A 24,406-nucleotide genomic window follows, 5' to 3' on the forward strand; every position below is an offset into this window, starting at 1 on the left:
TTTATTAAGTTTTAGAGAGTATTTTAAACGTTAGAATGATTTTAGTCAGAGTGAATAAAATTAAATCTGTACTTGCCAACACAACAGGTGATGAGCTAGTTGGGTAGCTAACTTGTCGGTTGAATAACCCTAGCTCAACCCTATTCCCATTCCCTTTAACATCATCTGGCTGTGGTTAGCTAGACAGGGGTTACTTTTACATTGATGAGCGACGGAAAAACTCAAAGGACACAATCCATTCAGATGGTGAGTGCAATAATAGCCAAATGTCTCGTCATCTAATTAGTGACGCGCATGAATGGATGAATGATAGGAGAAAGATTTTAAAAAGACATGAAAGGCAACTTTTTTATACAGAGTGGTTTATGTGTGGAATGAACTTCCAGAGGAAGTTGTGGATGTGGGTACAGTGATGATATTTAAAACACATTTAGATAAGTATATGAATAGGAAACATTTGGAGGGATACAAGCCAAGCACAGGCAGGTGGGACTAGTTTGGTTTGGGATTATGGTCAGTATGGACTGGTTGGAGCAAAATGTCTATTTCCATGCTGTATTTTCCTCACATCCCCTATAAACATCCAACCCTTCGCCTTGAATTCTCATCCCCTCGTGACTCTTCAACTGAGTGGAACAACTGCTTCATATCCACTCTGCCCATGGCTCTCATAATCTCATACACGTCAATCAGATCACCCCTTTTTCCTTCTCTGCTCCAACAAAAACAACACAAGTGTGACAATAAGAGGGATGTGCCATTAAGAGGGATTTGTTCTGTCCTGTTTCTCTTGAAGAGGAAACCATGGAAAATACGGTAAATAGCTTTAGGTTTATTTCAAATTAGGTAAAAGAAGCACGAGTGTGTGGAATCAGACTCATACAGACCCAGAGTTTTAGTTTTGCTTTCAGATGAAAAAGTTAGAGCTTTTGGAGTTGAAGCTTGTTAGATACAGCTCTGTCTCTCTGCAGCAACCAAGAAGCTTGAGTTCTCTCTCTGTTGCCAGATGTTTGGTGTTTTGGTTTTTAGATTAGATTAGATTAGATTACTTACAGTGTGGAAACAGGCCCTTTGGCCCAACAAGTCCACACCGCCCCGCCGAAGCGCAACCCACCCATACCCCTACATCTACCCCTTACCTAACACTATGGGCAATTTAGCATGGCCAATTCACCTGACCTGCACATCTTTGGACTGTGGGAGGAAACCGGAGCACCCGGAGGAAACCCACGCAGACACGGGGAGAATGTGCAAACTCCACACAGTCAGTGCCTGAGGCGGGAATTGAACCCAGGTCTCTGGCGCTGTGAGGCAGCAGTGCTAACCACTGTGCCACTGTGCCTTTCTTCAGGTGTTCCTTTCTTCTGGAGATAGCACGTGAGCAAATCTGTTTTGATGAATTTGCCTTTGCCAAGGTTGTGTTTATGAAATGCTGCTATACTGAAACAGTTGATGAGCAGTAGTTAATTATATATTAAATGCTCAGTGGTAGAATTCACGCCTGTCACGCCGGAGACCCAGATTTGATTCCTAGCCAATGCATGACATTCCTTTTCTTCCCCTCTTGTGGTGCAGTGGTAGTGACTGTGCCTCTGGGCCAGAGGTGCTTGGGTTCAAGTCCCACCTGCTCCAGAGGTGTGTAATAACATCTCTGAACTGGTTGATTAGGATAATAGGTTAAATTTAAAAAGTGTTTTAATAGCGTTAAGTTGTGCCATTTTTTGTTTGCATTTTACTTGTGCTGTGAAAATAAATTTGTTAAAGTCTACTAGTTTATTCAATTGAATTACAGCTGGAACATAGTGTCTTACACTTGCTGCTAAATAAGATAAAAGTTAGGATCTATGCTATCTTCTTGATAAGTTGTGAGGGGATTTGGTTTGTTCCATATCACAAATCCATCTAACCTTTCCTCATAACTTAAATTTTCCATCCAGGGCAGTGTCTTGGTAAATCTCCTCTGCAACCCATCCAGTGCAATTACATCCTTCCTGTCATGCGGTAACCAGAAATGCACACATCACTACTTGTGGTCTCACCAAACTTCTTTACAATTCCATCATGACTTCCTTGCTTTTGTAATCTTATGCTTTGATTGAAAAAGGCAAGTGGCCTATGTGCTTTTTTCACCACCCTACTAAAATGCCTTTCTGCCCTCAGACATCTATGGACAAACACGCCAAGGTCCCTTTATTCCACAGAATTTCATACTGTCATGCCATCAATACTTGCCAAATTATTCCTTCCAAAGTTTATCACCTCACACTTTCAGGGTTGAATTCAATCTGCAACTTATCTGTCCATCTGACCATCCCATTTATATCATCCTGTAGCCCAAGACACACAACCTCATTGTCAACCACCTGACCAATCTTTATGTCACCTACAAACTTGCAGATTCAATACCTAAATAGTGTGGGATAGGAACATGCAGATTAAAGTACTCCCATGTATTTGCTGCCCTTGTCCTTCTAGATGGAAGTGGTTGGGGCATTGGAAGGTGTTGACTGATATTGGTGAATTTCTGCAGTGCATCTTGTAGATAGTACACAGTACTGCTAACAAGCATGGTAGAGAGAGTGGATGCTTGTGGATTTGGTGTCAATCAAGCAGGCTGTTTTATCCTGAATGGTGTCAAGTTCCTAGTGTTGTTTTAAATTGCACCCATCCACAAAAGTGCAGTGTATTCCATTACACTTGTGACTCGTGCCTCGTAAACCTCGTGCCAGGTTTGAAGTTCAGGAGCTGAGTTATTCAGCAGTTTTCCTAGCCTGTGAGCTGCTCTTCTGGTTGCAGTATTTATATGGTGAGTCTGACTGGGTTTCTGGTCAATGGTAAACTCCAGGATGATTGTGAGGGATTCAGTGACGGTAACACCATTGAAGGTCAAAGAGCAGTGGTTAGATTTTTTTTGGTGATGGTCACAGCCTAGTGTGATGCTAATATTACTTGCCAGCCCAAAGCTGGATATTGTCCAGGTTTTGATGCAGTTAAACATGGACTGCTTCAGTATGAGGAATCACAAATGGTGCTGAACGTTATCAACAAACATCCCCAATTCTGACTTTATGAAGGTGGGAAGGTCATTTATGAAGCAGCTGAAGGTGGTTGGGCCGATGAGACTACCCTAAGGAACTCCTGCAGAGATGACTGACCTCCAACCACCACAACTATCTTCCTATGTGCTAGGCATGTCTCCAACCAGCAGAGAATTTGTCTCCTGATACCCACTGATTCCAGTTCTGCTAGGGCTCCTTAATGCCACATTCAATCGAATGCAGCTTTAATATCAGGGACAGTCATGGTCTCCTCAACCCTGGAATTCAATTCTTTTGTCCATGTTTGAACCAAGACTCTAATGAGATCAAGAGCTAATGGCCCTCATGAAATCTAAATGGAGCAGGTTAATGCTGAGCAGTGCTACTTGATAGAACTATTGATGACACTTTTGATCACTTCACTGATGATTGAGAGTAGACTGATGGAGTGGTAATTGGCCAGATTGGATTTGTCCTGCATTTTATGTACAGGATATGCCCAGGCAATTTTCCACCTTGTCAAGTAGATGCCAGTGTTGTAAGTGTACAGGAAGAGATTGGTGAGGGGAGTGGCATGTTTTAGAGCACAAATCTTTTGTATTGTTGCTGGAATGTTGCTAGGGCGCCGAGCCTTTGCAGTATCCAGTGTTTCCAACTGTTTCTTGATATCACGTGGTGTGAATTGAATTGGGTCAAGACTGGTCTCTGTCATGCTGACCAGCGCTAGAGGAGGCAGAGATGGATCATCCACTTGGCACTTCTGGCTAAAGATTGCTGTGAATGCTTCAGCCATGTGTTTTGCACTGATTTGCTGGGTACTTCATCATTGAGACTGGGGATGTTTGTGAGCTGTTTCTTCCTGTGAGTTGCTTAATTGTCCACCATCATTACACCGAGTCCTGGATGTAGAAGGATTGCAGAACTTAGATCTGATCCATTGATTGTGGGATCGCCTAGCTCTGTATATTACTTGCTGCTTATGATGTTTGGCATTCAAGACTACTTAGTTGGTAGCTTCACCAAGTTCTCCTTTTTATGTATCCCTGGTGCTGCTCCTTGCATGCCCTCCTGTGCTCTCCACTGAATCAAGGTTGATCTCCTGGCTTAATGGTAATGGTTGAATGGGAAATATGCTGGGCCATGAGGTTGTATGTTGTGCAGGAGTATAATTCTGCTGCTGTTGATGGCCCACAGCACCACATAGATGCTCAAAGTCTGTCCCATTTACACGGTGGTACACAATGATGGATGTTCTCAATGTGAAGGTGGTACCCACCCAAAGTGTGCCCTTGCCACCCGCAGTGCTTCCTCTAAACTTTGATCAATATGCAGGAATATTGATTCTTCAGCGGAGGGAGGACTGTACGTGGTAATCAGCAGGAGGTTTCCTTGACCACGTTTAACCTGAAGCCATGAGACTTCATGATGTCTGGACTCTATGTTGAGTTCTCCTGGAGCAACCCTCTCCTGACTGTATACCACTGTGCTACCTCTGCTGGGATTGTCCAGCTGGTGGGACAGGATATATCTAGGGATGGTGATTATGGTGTCTGGAACATTGCCATACTCAGGGAATCACACCTCACAGACAATGTCAGGCTGTACTTGACTAGTCTGTGAGACAGCTCTCCCATTTTGGGCACTAGCCCCAGATGTTAGCCAGGACGACTTTGCAGGGTCGAGAGGGGTGTTTCTGTCATTGTCTTTTCCAGTATCTAAGTCAATGCCAGGTGGTCTTTGAGACTTCACAGCAATTGAAATAACTGAATAACTTGCTAGGCTATTTCAGAGGGCAACTGACAGCCAACCACATTGCTGAGAGTCTAGAATCACAAGTAGACTAGAGCAGGTGAGGTTGGTAGATTTCCTTTCCTGAAGTATACTCGTGAACCAGATGGGTTTTTCTGATAATTGACAATGGTTTCAAAGTCTTCAGTTGGTTCTTAATTCCAGATATTATTTTAAAATTCAAAATTACACAAACTGCTGGGTCCTCAAAGTTAGCTATGTTTCCGGATAAATAGTCTGGCGGTAATACTAGACCATCTCCTCCCTCCCCTTGTTTCATACTTGTTTGGTTCCTCCACTATTTTGTGCCCTCCAATGTAAATTCTATTGTCTCTGCTTGCAATGGAACCACATTTCTTCTTGCTATTCTTTTTCATGTGCTGAAAGAAGCTTTGAGTCCACTTTTACATTTTATGTCACCTTGCCTTCCTATTTCCTTCCTCTGTTAGTTTCTTGGTCATCCTTTGCTGGATTCTAAATTGTTCGCAGTGCTCAGGTTTACCATGTTTTCTAAGAAACTTAGCCATTTCCACCGATCTAATGCAATTTTCATGCCTTTTTAGAAAGACAAATAGTGTTTTGGCCTTCATTGCAGAAGAATTTGTGTACAGGAGCAAGGAAGTCTTAATGGAGCCTGCTCAGGGCTTTGGTGACGCTACACCCAGAATACTGCATGCAGTTTTGGTCTCCTTACTCAAAGATACACATGCCATAGAAGGAGTGCAGTTAAAGTTCACCAGACAGACTCCTGAGATGGCAGTTTTGCTGTATGAGGTCAGATTGGGTTGACTGGCCTTGTATTCACTGGAATTCAGAAGAGGAGGAAATATCACTGAAACATAAAATTCTAACAAGATTAGATAGAAAGAATGCAGGGATGAAGTTTCCCCTCATCAGGGATCCAGAACAAGGAGACAGTCTCATGGTTTGCATTTCTGATTGAGATGAGGAGAGATTTCTTTACTCACAAGGTGTTAAATTAGTGATTCACTACCATAGAATGCTGTGGAGGTTAAAACACTGAAAATATTAAAGGAAAAATAGATTTTAGAGGCTAAAGTTCTCAAAGGGTATGGAGACAGCAGGGTTATGGCAAGAGTTTGAGATCAGTCTGAAAGAAAAAACACAGAAAAAGGCAATATACCCAACTAATGAATTTTGGCATTGGAATTCCCACAGAAATACATTCCAATGGTGCAAAACTGTCACATTTTCTTGCTGTATTCAAACTCCTACCACTGACGGACAAGGTCTAAGCAATGTGCACATGCACAACTATTCCCAACACTTTTCTAGTTAGCAACAGGAACGAATGATCAAGTGCCTTGCAAGGCCTCCAAATGTCCGTAGCAAATTGGGAATTGGTTATTTAGAAGCTGAGAACATCAATGAATATAAAAGCACATAAAAATAAATGTGTCAGTGGTCATTAAGTAAGTAGATTGGGTGTGGAGGGAAGATATGCCACTTGTGTGCAGCCTACAGATTTATACCATATAAAGGCCGCACTTATTTATCAGAAATCATGACAGAAGAAATACAGAATGGAAAAAAACCTAACAAAACAAAGGATACAAGGTATTCTCTGTATCAATGAAGATCACCTTTCCTCCAGAATATCCACTCGGTCCAGGAAGCTGAGCAGTTACTAGAATGAAAAAGACAAATCAATCGCTACTGTTCTGACCAGAGGCAGTTATATTGCTAAACGTTCATTAGCTCATCTCATAACCGTGTTTCCTACCTCAGGTTTAACTCAATTGAAAGGACCAATATAAGAACGCAAAATAATTTTGCTGGTCTTTAAAGTCCATAATTTGCAGTGTTTTGTTTGAACTATAATAAAGACATAGATGATCTAATTCCACCCCTACAATCGATAATAAAACCTTTTAAAGTACTGGGCTGAAGATTTTAAAACTTTGTTGAGGGATACTTACTACAGAAAGTGTGAGACAGCTGTGTCTTTCCAGTTCGAAATTCTGCAAATAAAAACAGAAATTAACTTCTAAGGAAAGATAAAAGAAAAATCTCCTACATAGTGTTTTAAAACCAGGACTTTTGAAGTGCTTTCACTATTGTTTCCTGTTTCTTCCCTATAGGTATTAGGGCCTCAGAATCTGTTGCACTCACCGCCAAATGCCTCAGTGATTGCCATGCTTTCAATTCCACCACCCAGCAGTTTGCTGCAAAGCAACGAAGCAAATGTTAATATTTCACTATTTATTTTTCTAAGCTTAATTATAGCAAGTCAAATTATAGAACATACTTTCAGTCATTCAAAAGGGCACTCAATAATTATTTGAATAGAAATGGTGGGTAGGGATGTGGGGAAAAGGCAGGAGATTGGCTCTCAGTAATAGAAGTGGTGCAGGCACAATCTGCTCTGTAACAGTTTCGTGAAATTGTGCTAGATATGTCATTATCAATTTTAAAAAGTGTTTTATGAAATCTAATCTAATGGGAAGAGCATCTCATGGTCAGCAAAACAGTGAAGCACAATGACTACCAGATATAGGAGCAGAATTAGGCCATTTGGCCCACTGAACCTGCTCCATCACTCAAACACAGCTAACATTTCTCAACCAATTCAGCTGCCTTCTCCCCATTACCCGTGATCCCCTTACCTATCTATCTCTGTCTTAAATACACTTGATAACTTCCCCTCCACAGTTCTCTGCAGCAATGAGTTCCACAGATTAATTGCTATCTGGCTGAAGAAATTCCGCCCGATTTCAATTCCAAAGGGGTGTCCCTTCATTCTGAAGCATGTCCTCAGATCCTAGACATCTCCTTCACATCCATTCAAGGCAGGCCTCTCCCTACATCCTTCTAAACTCGATCAAGCACAGACATAGAGTCCTCAACTGCTCCTCATATAACAAGCCCTTCATCCCCAAAACTATTTTCCTCTGGGCCCCCTCCAATGCCAGCACCTTAGATATAGGACCCAAAACTGCCCACAATATTCCAAATGTGATCTCACCAGAACCTTATACAGTACGGTTCTTGTATTCTTGCCCTCTCAAAATAAACGCTGCCATTGCATTTGCCTTTGTAATTGCAAAGTGAACTTGCATGTCAACCTTAAGGAATCCTAAATGAGAATTTCCAAGTCGCTTTGTTCTTCTGATTTATGAAGCCTTTGCCCATTTAGAAAATAGTCTGTGCCACTACACTTCCTCTTAAAGTGCATAAACCCTCACCCTTTCCACATTGCATTCTATCTGCCACTACTTTACTCACTCACCCAGCATGTCCAAGTCCTTCTGCAGCCTCCCACTTCCTCAACACCACCTGTCCCTCCTCCTATCTTTGTGTCACTTGCAAACTGAGCAACAATGCCCTCAGTTTCTTCATGCAGATTGTTAATGAAAAACATGAATAGTTGTGGTCCTAACATGGCCCCCTGTGAAACTCCACTAATCATCAGCTGCCATTGTGAAAACCACCCCTTCCTCCCTACACTCCCCCTTTCGCCTGTCAGTCAATCCCTAGCACCATCAGGTCTTATTTAGCAGCCTCCTATGAGGCATCTTGTCAAAGGCCTTCTGGAAATCCAAATAAATCATGTCCACTGGCTCTCCTTTACTCAAAGAACGTTACAGCACTGGCACAGGCCCTTCAGCCATCCAAGCCTGTGCCGATCCACATCCTCTATCTAAACCTGTCCCTAATTTCCTAAAGATCTGTATCCCTCTGCTCCCTGCCTATTCATGTATCTGTCTAGATAAGTCTTAAATGATGTATTCGTGCCCGCCTCTACCACATCCCCTGGCAATGCATTTCAGGTACCCACCATCCTCTGCGTAAAGAACTTTCCACACATATCTCCCCTAAACTTTTCCCTTCGCACCTTGAACTCATGACTCCTAGTAACTGAGCTCCCCCACTCTGGGGGAAAAAGCTGCTTGCTATCTACCCTGTCTATAAGTCTCATGGATTTGTAGACCTCAATCAGGTTTTCCTCCCCCACCCTGTGTTTCTAATTAAAATAATCCAAATCTACTCAACTTCTCTTCATAGTTAGTGCCCTCCATACCAGGCAACATCCTGGTGAATCTCCTCTGAACCCTCTCCAAAGCATTCACATCCTTTTGGTAATGTGGTGACAAGTACTGTACACAGTATTCCAAATATGGCCGAACCAAAATTCGATACAATTGTAACATGACCTGCCAACTCTTGTACTCAATACCCGGTCCGATGAAGGAAAACATGCTGTATACCTTCTTGACAACTCTATTGACCTGCATTGTCACCTTCAGGGCACAATGGACCTGAACACCCAGATCTTTCTGTACATCAATATTCTCCAGGGTTTTTCCATTTACCATAGAGTTTGCTCTAAAATTGGTTCTTCCAAAATGCATCACCTCTCATTTGTCCAGATTGAACTGCATGTGCCATTTCTCTGCCCAACTCTCCAATCTATCTATATTCTGCTTAATTCTGACAGTCCTCTTCACTATCTGCTACTCTAGCAATCTTAGTGTCATCTGCAAACTTGCTAATCAGACCACCTCCAGATCATTTATGTAAATCACAAACATCAGTGGTCCCAACACGAATCCCTGTGGAACACCACTGGTCACAGTTCTCCATTTTGAGAAACTCCCTTCCACTACTACACTCTCTCTCCTGTTTCCCAGCCAGTTCTCTATCCATCTAGTTAGTACACCCTGTACCCCATGCGACTTCACTTCCTCCATGGAGAATTTTATCAAATGTGTTACTGAAGTCCATGTATATGGTATCAACAGCTCTTCCTTCAGCAATCAACTTTGTCATTTCCTCAAGGAATTCTATTAAGTTGGTAAGAGATTACCTTCCCTGCACAAAACCATGCTGCCTATCACTGATAAACCCATTTTCTTCCAAATGTAAGTAGATGCTATCCCTCAGTATCTTCTCAAGCTGCTTCCTTACCACTGACATCAGGCTCAGTGATCTATAATTACCTGGATTATCCTGAACAAGGGGACAACAGTAGCAATTCTCCAGTCCTCCAGGACCTCACCTGTGTTCAAGGATGCTGCAAGAATATCTGTTAAGGCCCCAGCTATTTTCTCTCTCGCTTCCCTCAGTAACCTGGGATAGATCCCATCCAGACCTGGGAAGTGTCCACCTTCATGCCTTTTAGAATATCCAACATTTCCTCCCTCCTTATGCCGACTTGACCGAGAGTAATCAAACATCTATCCTTAACCTCAACATCATCATGTCCCTCTCCTCGGTGAATACCAATGCAAAGTATTCATTAAGAATCTCAGCCATTTTCTCTGACTCCATGCAAAACTTCCCTCCTTTGTCCTTAAGTGGGTCAACCCTTTCTCTAGCTACCCTCCTGCTCCTTATATAGGAATAAAAGGGTTTGGGATTGCTAAAGATATTTCACGACACCTTTTAGCCCTTTTAATTCCTCATTTCAAATTGGTCCTACATTCCCAATATTCTTCCAAAGCTTTGTCTGTTTTCGGTCACCTAGACCTTATGTATGCTTCCTTTTTCCTTTTAGCTAGTCTTACAATTTCACCTGTCATCCATAGTTCCCTAATCTTGCCATTTCTATCCTTCATTTTCATAGGGACATGTCTGTCCTGTACTCTAATCAACCTATCTTTAAAAGCTTACCACTTATCAAATATGGGTTTACCCCAATTTAGCACTCTTCCTTTAGGACCACTCTCGTCTTTGTCCGTGAGTATTCTAAAACTTACGGACTTGTGATCACTATTCCTAAAGTAGTCCCCTACTGAAACTTCAACCACCTGGTCGGGCTCATTCCCCAACACCAGGTCCAGTATGGCCCCTTCCTGAGTTGGACTATTTACATACTGCTCTATAAACCCCTCCTGAAAGCTCCTTACAAATTCTGCTCCATCTAAACCTCTAACACTAAGTGAATCTCAGTCAATGTTGGGAAAATTAAAACCTCCCATCACCACTACCATGTTGCCCCTACATCTTTCCATAATCTGTTTACATATTTGTACCTCTATCTCTCACTTGCTGTTGGGAGGCCTGTAGTACAGCTCCAATGTTGTTACCGTACCCTTCCGATTTCGCGCTCTGCCCATGTTGCCTCACTGCTCGAGTCTGCCATACTGCCCTCCTTCAGCACGCTGTGATATCCTCTCTGACCAGTAATGCAACTCCTCCACCCCTTCGTAACCTCCTCAAAGAATTCTAACTGATTGTCAGGCATGAGCTCCCCTTGACGAAGCTGTGCTGACTCAGCACTATTTTACCACATACTTCTAAATACTCATCCTTAAGAATGGACTCTAAAACCTTAAGAACAACTGAGGTCAGGCTAACTGGTGTATAGTTACCTTTCTTCTTAAATGGGGTGTGACATCAACCATTTTCCAGTCCTCTATGACTCTCCCCAATTCCAGTAATTTCTGAACGTTTAGCATCAATGTCTATATAATCTCCACAGCTACATCCTTCAGAATCCTGGAGTGTAGCCCATCTGATCTAGGTGATTTATCAAGCTTTGGATCTTTTGGCTTGCCCAGCTCCTTCTCCTTAATGATAGCCACTATACTCGCCTCGGCCTTCCACACCGCTTGAAGTTCTGGTGTGCTGTCAGTGTCTTCCAACGTACCAATTCAGTTACTTCATAATTTCTTTGTTCCTTATTACTACTTCACTAGCCTCATTTTTCAGTGGTCTAATGTCCATTCTTGCCTCTCTCTTATCTTTTAGATATCTTGCAATCCTCTTTCATATTATTAGCTAGAATATTTTCAATATTTATCTTCTCCCCCTTTATTGTTTTTTTTAAGTTATCCTCTGCTGGTTCTTAAAGGCTTTCCATTCCTCAGGCTTCCCATTAATCTTCACCAGATTGTGTGCTTTTATGCTGTCCCTGACTTCCCTTTGATAGCCATGATTGCCCATCCTCCCCTTTAGTATAGCTTTTCTTCCTTGGGATGCATTTTTGCTGTGTCTCCTGAATTACTCCCAGAAACTTCTGCCATTGCTACTCCACTATCTTCCCTGCTAGGCTCACCTTCCAATAAACTCTTCCTCATGCCCTTTGTACCTTTACTCAAATTACATCATGTATACACTGACCCTCCAAAGAACATCCCACCCAGAGCCTAACCTATTCTCTCAGCCCACGTTCACAGTACCTAATCCTACTCATCCTGCACACAACAGGACAACATTGTACAGCCAATCCACCTAACAGGCACATCTTTGGACTGTGGGAGGAAACCACAGCACCCAGCAGAAACCCTCCCCGCCATGGGGAGAACTTGCAAACTTCACACAGACAGTCACCCAAGGTTTCATTTGAACTTGGGTCCCTGGCACTAAGGTAGCAGTGCTAACCATTGAGACACAGTGCTCTTATGCAATCAATGCATACATGATATTAGTAACCCAGCAACAGTCCATGGCACTCACCATTCATGCCCAACATCCAAAATACTCCACCTCACTTTCACACACCTACCACTGTACCAATCACACACAACAATCACCCCCTCTACATATCTTCAACTATTTAACTATGGTTGGAATATCAACCAAACAGTGCAAAACAGCATGCAATGCCCACTCTCACTTGCAAATACACACTAGAAGAAAACAAAAGAACTTAGAGCCACCTAAAGAAAAAGATGCCGGGGAGAAGATGGCTCTCAACATCACAGGGCCAGTTGCAAAGTGGAGTTTCCAACATCAAGTGTCACTGAGAACACTGAGGATGAAGATATGTTTCTACCTTCTCAATATTTTCTCAACTCCAAGCTCACCCTCGTCTTGCTATTTGGTAAGATAGGCTTCTGAACCCATTGCCTCCATGGTTTACTACAGAAATTTTGCAGTTATTTTGATGGAAGTAAATACAACTGTAACTGAATGAACATAGCTTTTGCAGCACATATTAAATAAATTATCAAGTAAATGGGGAGAAAGCTTTCAGAAAAGAACGTCAAGGGTCAATGGACAATCCCCTGGACAAACTAGGATAAATTAAAGATGACAGAAACTTTTATGGAGAAGTTCGAGAGGAGATTTAATGGAGGTGTTCAAAATCATGAGTGATCTGAACAGAGTAGATTGAGGGAAACGGCTACCCCTTGTGAAAGAATCAAGAGCCAGAGGCAGAAGATATTCATCTCCCAGACCATACAGAACCTCATCACCTCAGGAGATCTCCCACCCACAGCTTCCAACCTCATAGTCCGGGAACCCCGCACTGCCCGGTTCTACCTCCTTCCCAAGATCCACAAGCCTGACCACCCTGGTTGACCCATTGTCTCAGCATGCTCCTGCCCCACTGAACTCATCTCTACCTACCTCGACACTGTCCTATTCCCCCCTAGTCCAGGAACTCCCCACATACGTTCCCCACAGACACCACCTACGCCCTCCACCTCCTCCAATACTTCCGTTTCCCCGGTCCCCAACGCCTCATCTTCACCATGGATATCCAATCCCTCTACACCTCCATCCGCCATGACCAGGGCCTCCAAGCCCTCCGTTTTTTCCTCTCCAGACGTCCCCAACAGTACCCTTCCATCGACACTCTCATTCGTTTGACCGAACTGGTCCTCACCCGTAACAATTTCTCCTTTGAATCCTCCCACTTCCTCCAGGCCAAAGGGGTAGCCATGGGCACACGTATGGGCCCCAGCTATGCCTGTCTCTTTGTTGGCTACGTAGAGCAGTTGATCTTCCGTAATTACACCGGCACCTCTTCCTCCGCTACATTGATGACTGCATTAGCGCCACCTCGTGCTCCCGCGAGGAGGTTGAGCAATTCATCAACTTCACGAACACATTCCACCCTGACCTTAAATTTACCTGGACCATCTCTGACACTTCCCTCCCCTTCCTGGACCTCTCCATCTCCATTAATGACGACCGACTTGACACTGACATTTTTTACAAACCCACCGACTCCCACAGCTACCTGGATTACACCTCTTCCCACCAAATCATCCGCCGACATTTCCGCTACCTCCAAACAGACCCCACCACCAGGGATATATTTCCCTCCCACCCCTTTCCGCCTTGCGCAAAGACCGTTCCCTCCATGACTACCTGGTCAGGTCCACGCCCCCCTACAACCCACCCTCCCATCCTGGCACTTTAAAACCTGAGCCCACACCTCCTTCCTCACCTCTGTCCAAGGCCATAAAGGAGCCTTCCACATCCATCAAAGTTTTACTCGCACATCCACTAATATCATTTATTGTATCCATTGCTCCCGATGCGGTCTCCTCTACATTGGGGAAACTGGGCGCCTCCTAGCAGAGCGCTTTAGGGAACATCACCGGGACACCCGCACCAATCAACCACATCGCCCCATGGCCCAACATTTCAACTCCCCCTCCCACTCTGCCGAGGACATGGAGGTCCTGGGCCTCCCTCACTGCCGCTCCCTCACCACCAGACACTTGGAGGAAGAACACCTCATCTTCCGTCTCGGAACACTTCAACCCCAGGGCATCAATTGGACTTCAACAGTTTCCTCATTTCCCTTCCCCCACCTCACCCTACTTCCAAACTTCCAGCTCAGCACTGACCCCATGACTTGTCCGGACTTGTCCTACCTGCCTATCTCCTTTTCCACCTATCCACTCCACCCTCTCCTCCCTGACCTATCACCTTCATCCCCTCCCCCACTCACCCATTGTACTCTATGCTACTTTCTCCCCATCCCCACCCTCCTCTAGCTTATCTCTCCACGCGTCAGGCTCACTGCCTTTATTCCTGATGAAGGGCTTTTGCCCGAAACGGCGATTTTGAAGCTACTTGGATGCTGCCTGAACTGCTGTGCTCTTCCAGCACCACTAATGCAGAAGATATTCAGCCATTTTCCTTGGCTTGTAATAGCTTGACCATGCTTTGCTGCTGTTGATTAGTTGCTGCTGGTCCACAGCCAACTTCTCAACTTTGCAGCTTTCGCTAAATTGATAGTGATTTTGGATTTATGCTGATCTAAGGTGTGTGAAGTTATAAATGACGTCCAGAGTGGGGTTGTTGATGTTGATGGAACATGAAGTCTCTATGCCCTGATTCTTAATTTTGCTCTTCTTGATATGGATTGTCCAAACTCCCAATCTATCAACTGCTACAAGTGAGCTTCAGTGTGATGCAAGCACAGCATCATCAGCAAAAAGAATTCATAAACTAGAACATAACAGAAGGGCTTAACTCTAACTTTTTTCCTCAAAAAGTGAGGCAACGTGGTCCTTAAGTATTTTTAAAGCAATGATAGATTCTTGATAAGGACGACTGTGAAACGTCATCAGGGATTGGAGGGAATGTGGACTAATCCGATCAGCCATGACCTTATTGAATGGCACAGCAAGGTTAAGGGGCAAGTGGTCTACTCCTACTCCCAGTTTAAATGTTCATATGCATGTCTGTATGTATACACTTTGACCTAGGTATGCAGTCTTGCCAAGTTGAATAGCTGTTTGTTATTTTTGGTGTGCAGGTAATTGCCATTTGAGTCTCTGAAAATACGCAACAATGGAGAAAAATACATCAAAGGTTGTTGGTATTAGGGCACAGGGCACAAAATCAGGGCAGCCTGTTTTTCACAGCAATTTCAAGAATCCATATCTGTTGACGAGAGGTCCATGAGGCAAGGCAAAGTGTTCACTGGAGCTCTGTCACTGCTGAAATGAGAAAATCATATCTACTGTCAAGCTGGCAGCTCTGAAGCCACATTGAGACTCAAGGTAGATGCATGATGCTACAATCAGGTCACATCAATGCAAGTTAACCCTTTCCACTACTGTGATCTCAGCAATTGTTATGGTCACTGAATTATTTTGTTTTTACACAAAATGACTGTTTATATTTGGATCACATGTGTGAAAATGTTCCAGCAGAGGCTCACAGGTTTATGAAGATGCTGCAGCTGTAGTTTTCCACTTCCACTTATAATGGTAAAACCATTGTTGTTTGGGGTTATACCACTGACAAGAGGGCTCTTATGATGCAGTGGTAGTGCCCCTACCCCTGAACCAGGTGGCCCAGGTGTAGATTCCACCTGCTCCAGAGCTGTATCATAACATCTCTGAATAGATTGATCAGAGAATATCTACCACTGGTGAGACAGGACTCTTGAGGCACAGTAGTAGTGTCCCTGCCTGAGTCAGAAGGACTGGACTGAAATCCCTTCTAACCCAAAATGTGTTTGAATAGTTTGATTGAAAATATTGACAACTGGCTTTTTGAACTCTACTATAATGACCTCACTGAGTATTTACCAAATCACAGGAAAGTCTGGAATGGCACTGAGGTTTTTCACTGACTGTGTTCTCTGGTGTGTAAAGTTTCAGGTAGTTTCACACAGGTTCTACACATTCTTTTTATCCCCTTAAGGGGTTGTGATTGCCTTCCATGGAGATGATTTTGGCTGCTGCTGGGCCTGTTGTTCGCTTCCTACAGGCAAATTAACATCTTCAAATTCAGCAGTAGAATGTATGCCATTGCAAATTTCAACTGAACCAGTTTATGGAGTCTGGATTTTGACAGCTCTAACAATATCGAGATTTTGTTTCCTGGAAACTTACTTGTAGTTCATGAGGTTCTCTTAGTTGCTTCATTTCAGTCCATTAAGCCTCAAACCATCAGCAAGTATCAAACTACATACTTCACCTGGTTTGTCAGGAAATGTTTAAGGATTAACACCAATTTTAAATCATAGCCAACTCTACAGCTGACATTGCCCACCCATCCCTCTATGGACCTGAAACCCTGCTGGATTATTCCACTTCATTCCCCAAATACTGCTCGACCATCCTCCCCAAACTTCACAATCTTTTGCTTGATTTGATCTCACTATGGCCTGACTTCACCAAGTCCACCTGACCTCTCCTGACCCACTCAGAATAAGCCTAAATCATTTACCCTGATTCAACTACCCAACCAAGTCCCCTCACCCAGTCCAACCTGACTGCACTGCACCATCTGACCGCTCATTACCTGAATCCTTCATCTAACTTCCAACCAACCCCACACCCATGCACCTGACACTCTACCAGTCACCATTACACCTCTTCTACAGTTTCTCAGAAGCCTTTGGCGCTTAAATTCTTCACTTAGTGAAGTCCAGCAACTAGTGCCATATAAAAAGGCTATGGTTTCCATATAGATTTAAGACTAAAATATAGGAGCAGAATTAGGCCATTCAGCCCATCAAGTGTGTTACTCCATTCAAATTTGATTGGTATTTTTCTCAACCTTATTCTCCTGCCTTCTCCCCGTAACTTTTGATCCCCTTACTAATCAAGAGCCTGAGGTACCTCAGTACAAAAAGAAATCAGTCAGGACAGTTCGGACAGTTAACTCAGTGGTTCTTTATTCTGGTTACAACTTCAGCTTTTAACAAACCAAGCAAAATAAAGCTTCAGACTTACAACCTAACTTAAGTATTACATGTGAGTGGGTCACATTCTCAAAAGGTCTAATCAATTGATTGTGGACATCAGCGTTGGCCACTTCTATGATGGTTGCTCTCCAGTTTTATCTGTACTCACTTTGTTTCCCTTCTTTATACGGTGGTTGTTTACACTTTCTCTTTGAATATACTGTAAACCTTGAAGCTTTGTATGTTATCTCTCCTGTATCCTTGATGTCTTCACTGCTGATTGCTTATGTGAGCTATTACTAATTACCCCACTTGTGAAAAGGCTGCTTTTCATCTAAGCTGTTTATCACTGAAAAAAAAACCAGAAGGCACCAAGACACTAGCTGTCAAGTTTGATGTAGTTTGTAGGTGGGTCCACACACCTATTTCTGTCTTAAATACATTCAATGACTTGGTCTACACAGCCTTCTGTGGCAATGAGTTCCACAGAGTCACCACCCGGGCTGAGAACATTCTTCTTAATCTCAGTTCTGAAAGGTCATCCCTTCACTCTGAGGCTGTGTCCTGATAGTGGAAACATCTCCAAGCCCATTCTATCCAGGTGTCTCAGCATTCCACAAGTTTAAAAAAAAATTCCCCTTCATCCTTTCAAACTACATTGAGTACAGACAGAGTCCTCAATTGCTCATCATATATATATAAAGCCCTTCATTCTCGCATTATTCTTGTAAACCTTCTCTGGACCTCCTCTAATGCCAGCACATCTTCCTGTGGTATGTTATGGACTAGGCCAGACACCCTCAAAATATTTTAAGTAGATAGGCTAGACCCTAACTTTCTTTTGTTAAAGGCAGATGTGAAGTGGGTATTCCAGGTGTGATGCAGCTGGTAAAACCACTCTGCTTTACGATTAGATTCCCTACAGTGTGGAAACGGGCCCTTCGGCCCAACAAGTCCACACCGATCCTCCGAAGAGTAACCCACCCAGACCCATTTCTCTCTGACGAAGCACTTAACACTATGGGTAATTTAGCATGGCCAATTCACCTGACCTGCACATCTTTGGATTGTGGGAAGACACCAGAGCACCCAGAGGAAACCCACGCAGACACAGAGAGAATGTGCAAACTCCAAACAGTCACTCAAGGCTAGAATCGAACTTGGGTCCCTGGTGCTGTGAGGCAGCAATGCTAACTACTGAGCCACCATGCCGCCCTTAAGCAAAACAGAATTGTTTCAACAGTAGTGTTTAAAAAAAAACAGAATTTATAAGAATTTAACAATTAGAAGACTTAACAGACCCAATACAGTTACTACCACTAACTAACTGTTCCAATACAGGAACATGCCTGAAACACACCCCTTGGCAAAAAGGTAAATTCAAACCCAGATTCTTACAGGCAGGAGAGAACAACATTCAAAGAGATTTCAGAAAAAGATATTAGAAATTCTTTACTGAAGTTTGCAACACCCCTGGATTCTTACACGTTGTGACTGCTACTGCTAAAACAAACTAGAAAAAACCTAAATGGGAGAAATGGGCACTCGCTTTCTATTGTTGAACGAGACCCTCTGGCATCTCTGCCTATATGACCTTCCTTCAAAAAAAAGGACAAAAATTACCTTTTCAAAGCGACAGTATCGTCACAGGTATGAGCTGTGCACAATATTCCAAATGTGATCTGATCACATTTGGAATATTGTGCGCAGTTCATACCTGTGACGATGCTGTCACTTTGAAAAGGTAATTTTTGTCCTTTTTTTTGAAGGAAGGGCAAAAATGGAAAGCAAGTGCCCATTTCTCCCATTTAGGTTTTTTCTAGTTTGTTTTAGCAAAACCTCTCACTTTCCCACACTGTCTTTTGTCTGTTACTTCCTCACCCACTATCCTACCCTGTCTAAGCCCTTCCGCAGCCTTCCCCACTTCCTCATCACTACCTGCCCCTCCATCTATCAGTGTATCTGCAGTGATTGTAATGAGGTCAGCCAGGTGCACCTCATAGAATAGGAGTTCACTGATTGGGGTCTTTAATCTGGTCTAATCAGACAGCCCCAGCTGATAGAGATGAAGAGGAGTGCCACCTGCACACACACACACACACACACAATATATGGGTGCTGGGAAAAAAAAGCACTACTGCAGTTAGGTGGTAGTAAAAAAAAATGAAGAGGAGTGCCAGACATCATGTTCACTCAACAGCTGGCTTTGAGGAAGCTGGAGCAGTGTCAAGAACTTGCCATGTGAAAAAATAAAGGGTGGTTTGGTGACTGGCTAATGGCTTCTGTGATGTTGTTACATTGGTAAGAAGAGAAAAGCATATACCTGAAGAAATTCACTTGCAATTGTTGTCTTTGATTTGAGGTAAGCATTTCTGGCAGCATACCATTATTTGGACTTCTTCAATCTTGCCTATGTATGGGCGGCAGAGTGGTTAGCACTGCTGCCTCCCAGCACCAGAGACCTGGGTTCAATTCCTGCCTCAGGCAACTGATTGATTGTGTGGAGGTTGCACATTCTCCCCGTGTCTGCGTGGGTTTTCTCCCACAGTCCAAAAATGTGCAGGTTAGGTGAATTGGCCATGCTAAATTGCCTGTGGTGTTAGGTGAAGGGGTCTGGGTGGGTTGTGCTTCGGTGGGTCGAGGAGCCTGTTTCCATACTAGGTAATCTAATCTAATCTAATCAAAAGACCCTTTCCAATATGTGAAAGGAATTCATTTTTGGCAAATGACATTTTGAAAAGCAATGAGTAATTCTCCTGACTGCTTGTAGACCAGCAATCTTTTTAGTTATTAGGAGCCTAACCTTTTCTGAGACACCACACCAGATACTAAAGAGTCAATGGATTTAGTTAAAGAATATAATGACCACAAGCTGCCTTTAATCTGTGATGCTATTGGTCTTGCTTGATAATTTGAGAATCGGGGGGAAAATGAGATGTTAAGAGTATATGGGATTAATGATGTAACCATGCAAAAGCACTTACTAACTGAACTCCAAACAGGCATTACAACCGTTTTAATTATTGGTAAGTGGAGCATATGACCTGCAGGGTATTTGAATGGCAGTGGACAGTTTTTACCAGTCTAACTGAGCTTGGTAGCCATGCTGTGGAGGCGCTGGTATTGGATGATGGGGTGGGCAAAGCTAAAAATAACAACAACAAGTTATAGTCCAACAGGCTTATTTGGAAGCACTAGCTTTCAGTGCTGCTCTTTTGTCAGGCAGTTGGTGGGGTAGGATCATAGGACAGAATTTATAGCAAAAATCAGTGTCCTACAACTGATTCAATATTGAACAAATCTAGACTGCTAAGTCTTTCTGTTAAAATGGTTGCAGGTTTTGATTCACTTTAATATGTAAATCTCAAATTCTTTCAAGTCAAATTCCTGAGATAACTTGATGTTACTTTTTAAAACACCTTAACTCCAAACAATGCATTAAAGTTGAGGTTAGTCTATCTGTATTTCAATCTTGAGCCATTGGTTCTCTCTTCAAAATAGGAATTTATAAAATATCATGGATTGCCTGCCTGTAGACTGTGTGCTTTTTGAACAACAGAATGTACCTGCAAATTCACCCCAGACTTGTATGCTTTCATATGAGTGTCTGCATTTTTGATAATGTGATGGAGTATATGCCTTATGGTGTGCCAGTGTGAGGTAGTCTGTGTGTGCTTGTGTATAGTGTAGTGGGGTCACCTGTAGTGACATGAACCCAAGCTCCCAGATGAGGCCATCCTCATGGGTACTGAACTTGACTATCAGCCTCTGCTTGGCCACTCTGTATCCTAAAGCCTGCCTTTGAGGACGGTCACCCAAAGATCTGAGGCCAAACGTCCCTGACTGGGAGGAAACGTCCCTGTCTGGTGACTTGTGTCCATTAATCAACACTGTCTATTTTGTATGCTGCAGGCAAGGATGCACCAAGGCATGGTACATTGAGACCAAGGAGAAGCTATGACAACAGATGAGTGGACATTGTGCAACAATCGCTAGACAGGGATGTTCCCTCCCAGTCAGAACCCTTCAGCGGTCAAGGACATCTGGCCCCTGATCTTTGGGTGATTGTCCTCCCAAGGTGGACTTCAGGCTATGCAACAACAGTGACTGACAGGCTGATAGCCAAGTTTGGTATCCCTGAAGACTGCCTCAACTGGGACCTTGGGTTTATGTTGCATGACAGGTGACCCTACTACTTGCCCTACTCTCGGTTTTATGATTTTATTTTGGACTGAGCTTGGTGAACACCACTTGAGTGCAGGCAAATGCAGAGCCTCACTCAGCTCATAGTCCTGAACAGAGGGACTTTAGGTCAGCCCATAGTAAAAACCCAGAACATGGCCAAACAGTTACAATTTTTCCTTACAGGATCTGGGCTGGCAAGCCATTGTAGTTGATGCTGGTATGCAGACTTGAGACAGCAAAAGAATCCCAATAGACCTAAATGGGGGTAAGAACTTCTAGGCCAGTTTTAAGAATGCACACCCTGGAAACAGCACCTACAACTGGTTTGGTTCTGGCAAACTGGTTCCAATTTGGATGTTGGTAAACAAGCAAAATACCCATCTGGGTCACCCAGTTGTAATGGAGGTCATTACCAACATGGCTGTTTCAGTGATCACAGAACCGGTCTTTAACAAAATTCACTCTGGGCTCTGACCCTAAAGCTTGCATAAGACCTCAGCTATACTGACAGCCTACATAGAGGCACCTATATAGATTAGATTCCCACATGTGGAAACCAGCCTTTTGGCCCAATAAGTTCACACCCTCCAAGTAACCCACACAGATGCATTTCCATCTAGCTAATGCATTTAGCACTACAGGCAATTTAGTGTAGCCAATTCACCTGACCTGCACATCTTTGGACTGTTAGAAAACTGGAGCACTGGGAGGATGTGCAAATTCCACACAGTCACCAGAGGCTGGAATTGAACCCAGGACCCTAATGCTGTGATGCAACAGAGCTAAGCACCGAGCCACTGTGCTGACCTGATTTAAGGGTACAACTTTAATTCCTGGTTCTGAGAAGCAGCTGGTTCAGTCACCACTGATTGTAGTAAAAGCTCAAACCCAAGCTTGATGGGGTGAAATTGGTTAAGATTCACCTTGATTGGCTCAACAGTTTTCAATTCGAAAATGACCACCTGAGTGAAGTCCTAAACAAATGGAGGTTTTTAGAAAGGTCTCAATTATCAAAGGAGAAAGGCTACTTTGCATGTTGACCAGGATTCTACAAGACCTGTCCAGTGCCATTCCTCTTGCAGGCAAAAGTAGAGGCAGAAATCAGAAGGTTGGGAAGTGAAGGAATCATCAAACCAGTCTCTTTAGCACAAGTAGTACTAGTCATGTGATTTATAAAGCCTGCTGGGTCAGTTTGCCTCTTGAGATATTTGGCAAACGGTAAACAACTTTTTTTGCAGTGAGTTAAGTCCTCAGTACATAGAGGATTCATTATGCAAAGTTGCAAGGGGTTACTGTCCTTCACTAAGCTGGACATGAGCCATGTGCTTCTAACTGTGGTTAGATAAGGATTCCCAGAAGTATGTTACAATTAATAGTGATAATACTTGTAGCAATATACAAGACTGCTATTTGGGGATTGTCAGTCTGTGCAATTTTTCAGCAGACAATGGAGAACTTTTTATAAGGTCCACTGCATGTTGCCACTTCTCTAGATTCTTTCTAAGAGCAGGAAAGGGCAATATGGAGCACTTGGAGAAATTGAATATAGTCCTTAGAGTTTTCTACTAGGCAGGTGTACATCTTAGAAGGGAAAACTGTTCCAGGCAGCTCAAGTGACCTACTTCAGCTACAGAGCTGACGAGACTAGGTTACACCCATTGGAAGATAGTGAGGGTGATCAAAGATGACCCAGCTCCCATGTCTGTACAGGAACTTGGGTCTTACCTTGGGCTAGTGAATTATTACCAAATCTGGCCACATCCTGGCACCTTTGCATCAACTTTTGTTTTTAAAAAAAAAAGGTTAGCCTTGGAAATGGTCATGTAACCAAACCATTTCTTTCAGTGAAGTGAAGAAACAAATATTAGTGTCTAAAATGTTGGCACACCATGAATCCAGGCAAGATCTGGCATGAAATGCATCAGGGTATTATTAGTTCATAGGTGGTACAATGGAGAGGAATGCCCAATAGTGTATACATCCAGGAATTGGCTAATGCAGAGCATGAACATGCCCAGATATTTGGCAGTCAGAGCTGGAGTCAGGAAGTTTCGCCAATATCTGAGTATAAATCTATACTAATGGACAACAAACAACACCTAGGTCAACACCAAGGCAGAGCCGTCAATAACTTCAAATGGAATTTGGTGGTTGGCTATACTTCTAAGTGTATAATAAGGTGGAACACTGTCCAGGAAGCCAAGATACACCACAGGTGCTACTGCCACTGAAAGTGTCCACAATGGTTGAAAATTTTCCAGTCACAGCTGACAATATCACTTTGGTCCTGGCAAAAGTAAAACAACTGGTGGTGATGGAGGGAACCAAAAGGCCATCACAAGAACAAACCTTCTTTGGACCTGCAGAGACCAGATTTCAGTAGAGAAGACTCCCTTTTATGTGAGCAAAGGTCACAGCCAGATACTGGCTGATCTCCACCAGAATCGGCAAGGGGTTTCCAAAATAAAGATATTTTCAAGAAGTTGTCTGGTGGCCAGGATTAGGTGCAGATATGACTGCACTGGTAGTGCCAACAATGACAAGTTATTACCAACAGCTTTTCCACTTGCATGGGAATGGCCATGTAAACCTAAGACTCAGTTACGCATCAACTATGTGGGTCCCTTTATGGGCTCAATGTTTCTAGTCACTATGAACACCCACTCAGTCGCTGGATATGCAGACATAATTATTTGTCAAATAGTGATAGAAAAACCACATTCTTCCTTTGCAATACACGGAGTCTCAGATGGTGGTGGTCACAAGTAACAGGGAATGATATTTGACATAAAGGACAGCTCCATACCATCCAAAGGCCTGGCTGAAAGATTAGTCTGAACTTTTGAAGGCAGGCTTAAAGAAACAGCCTACCATTTCAAACTGTCCCAGTTCCTATTGATGAACAGACCACCCTTCCTGCAACAAGTGGGATAGCTCCAGTAGAGTTGCTGATTGGGAGAAGACTCACCAGGTCAAATCTGATCTTTCAGTGGAGGGTGAAAAGGCATCAGGAACATCAATGCTGGACACAAATCTGCTAACT

General features: G+C 43.3%; 1 protein-coding gene across 1 annotated transcript in view; it reads right to left on the bottom strand.

The window, feature by feature from the left end:
* The window catches only part of dmc1 (DNA meiotic recombinase 1), a 190,276-nt gene that overhangs the window by 111,887 nt on the left and 53,983 nt on the right, over nucleotides 1-24,406 (bottom strand). The window contains exons 6-8 of the mRNA XM_072588265.1: nucleotides 6,960-7,012; nucleotides 6,767-6,808; nucleotides 6,402-6,474 (exon numbers count right to left, since the gene is read on the bottom strand). Of these exons, the coding sequence (XP_072444366.1) occupies nucleotides 6,402-6,474; nucleotides 6,767-6,808; nucleotides 6,960-7,012 (168 nt within the window). The remainder of the gene's footprint in view (nucleotides 1-6,401; nucleotides 6,475-6,766; nucleotides 6,809-6,959; nucleotides 7,013-24,406) is intronic.

The sequence above is a fragment of the Chiloscyllium punctatum genome, chromosome 18, assembly GCF_047496795.1.
Source record: "Chiloscyllium punctatum isolate Juve2018m chromosome 18, sChiPun1.3, whole genome shotgun sequence".
Classification (NCBI taxonomy): Eukaryota; Metazoa; Chordata; class Chondrichthyes; order Orectolobiformes; family Hemiscylliidae; genus Chiloscyllium; species Chiloscyllium punctatum.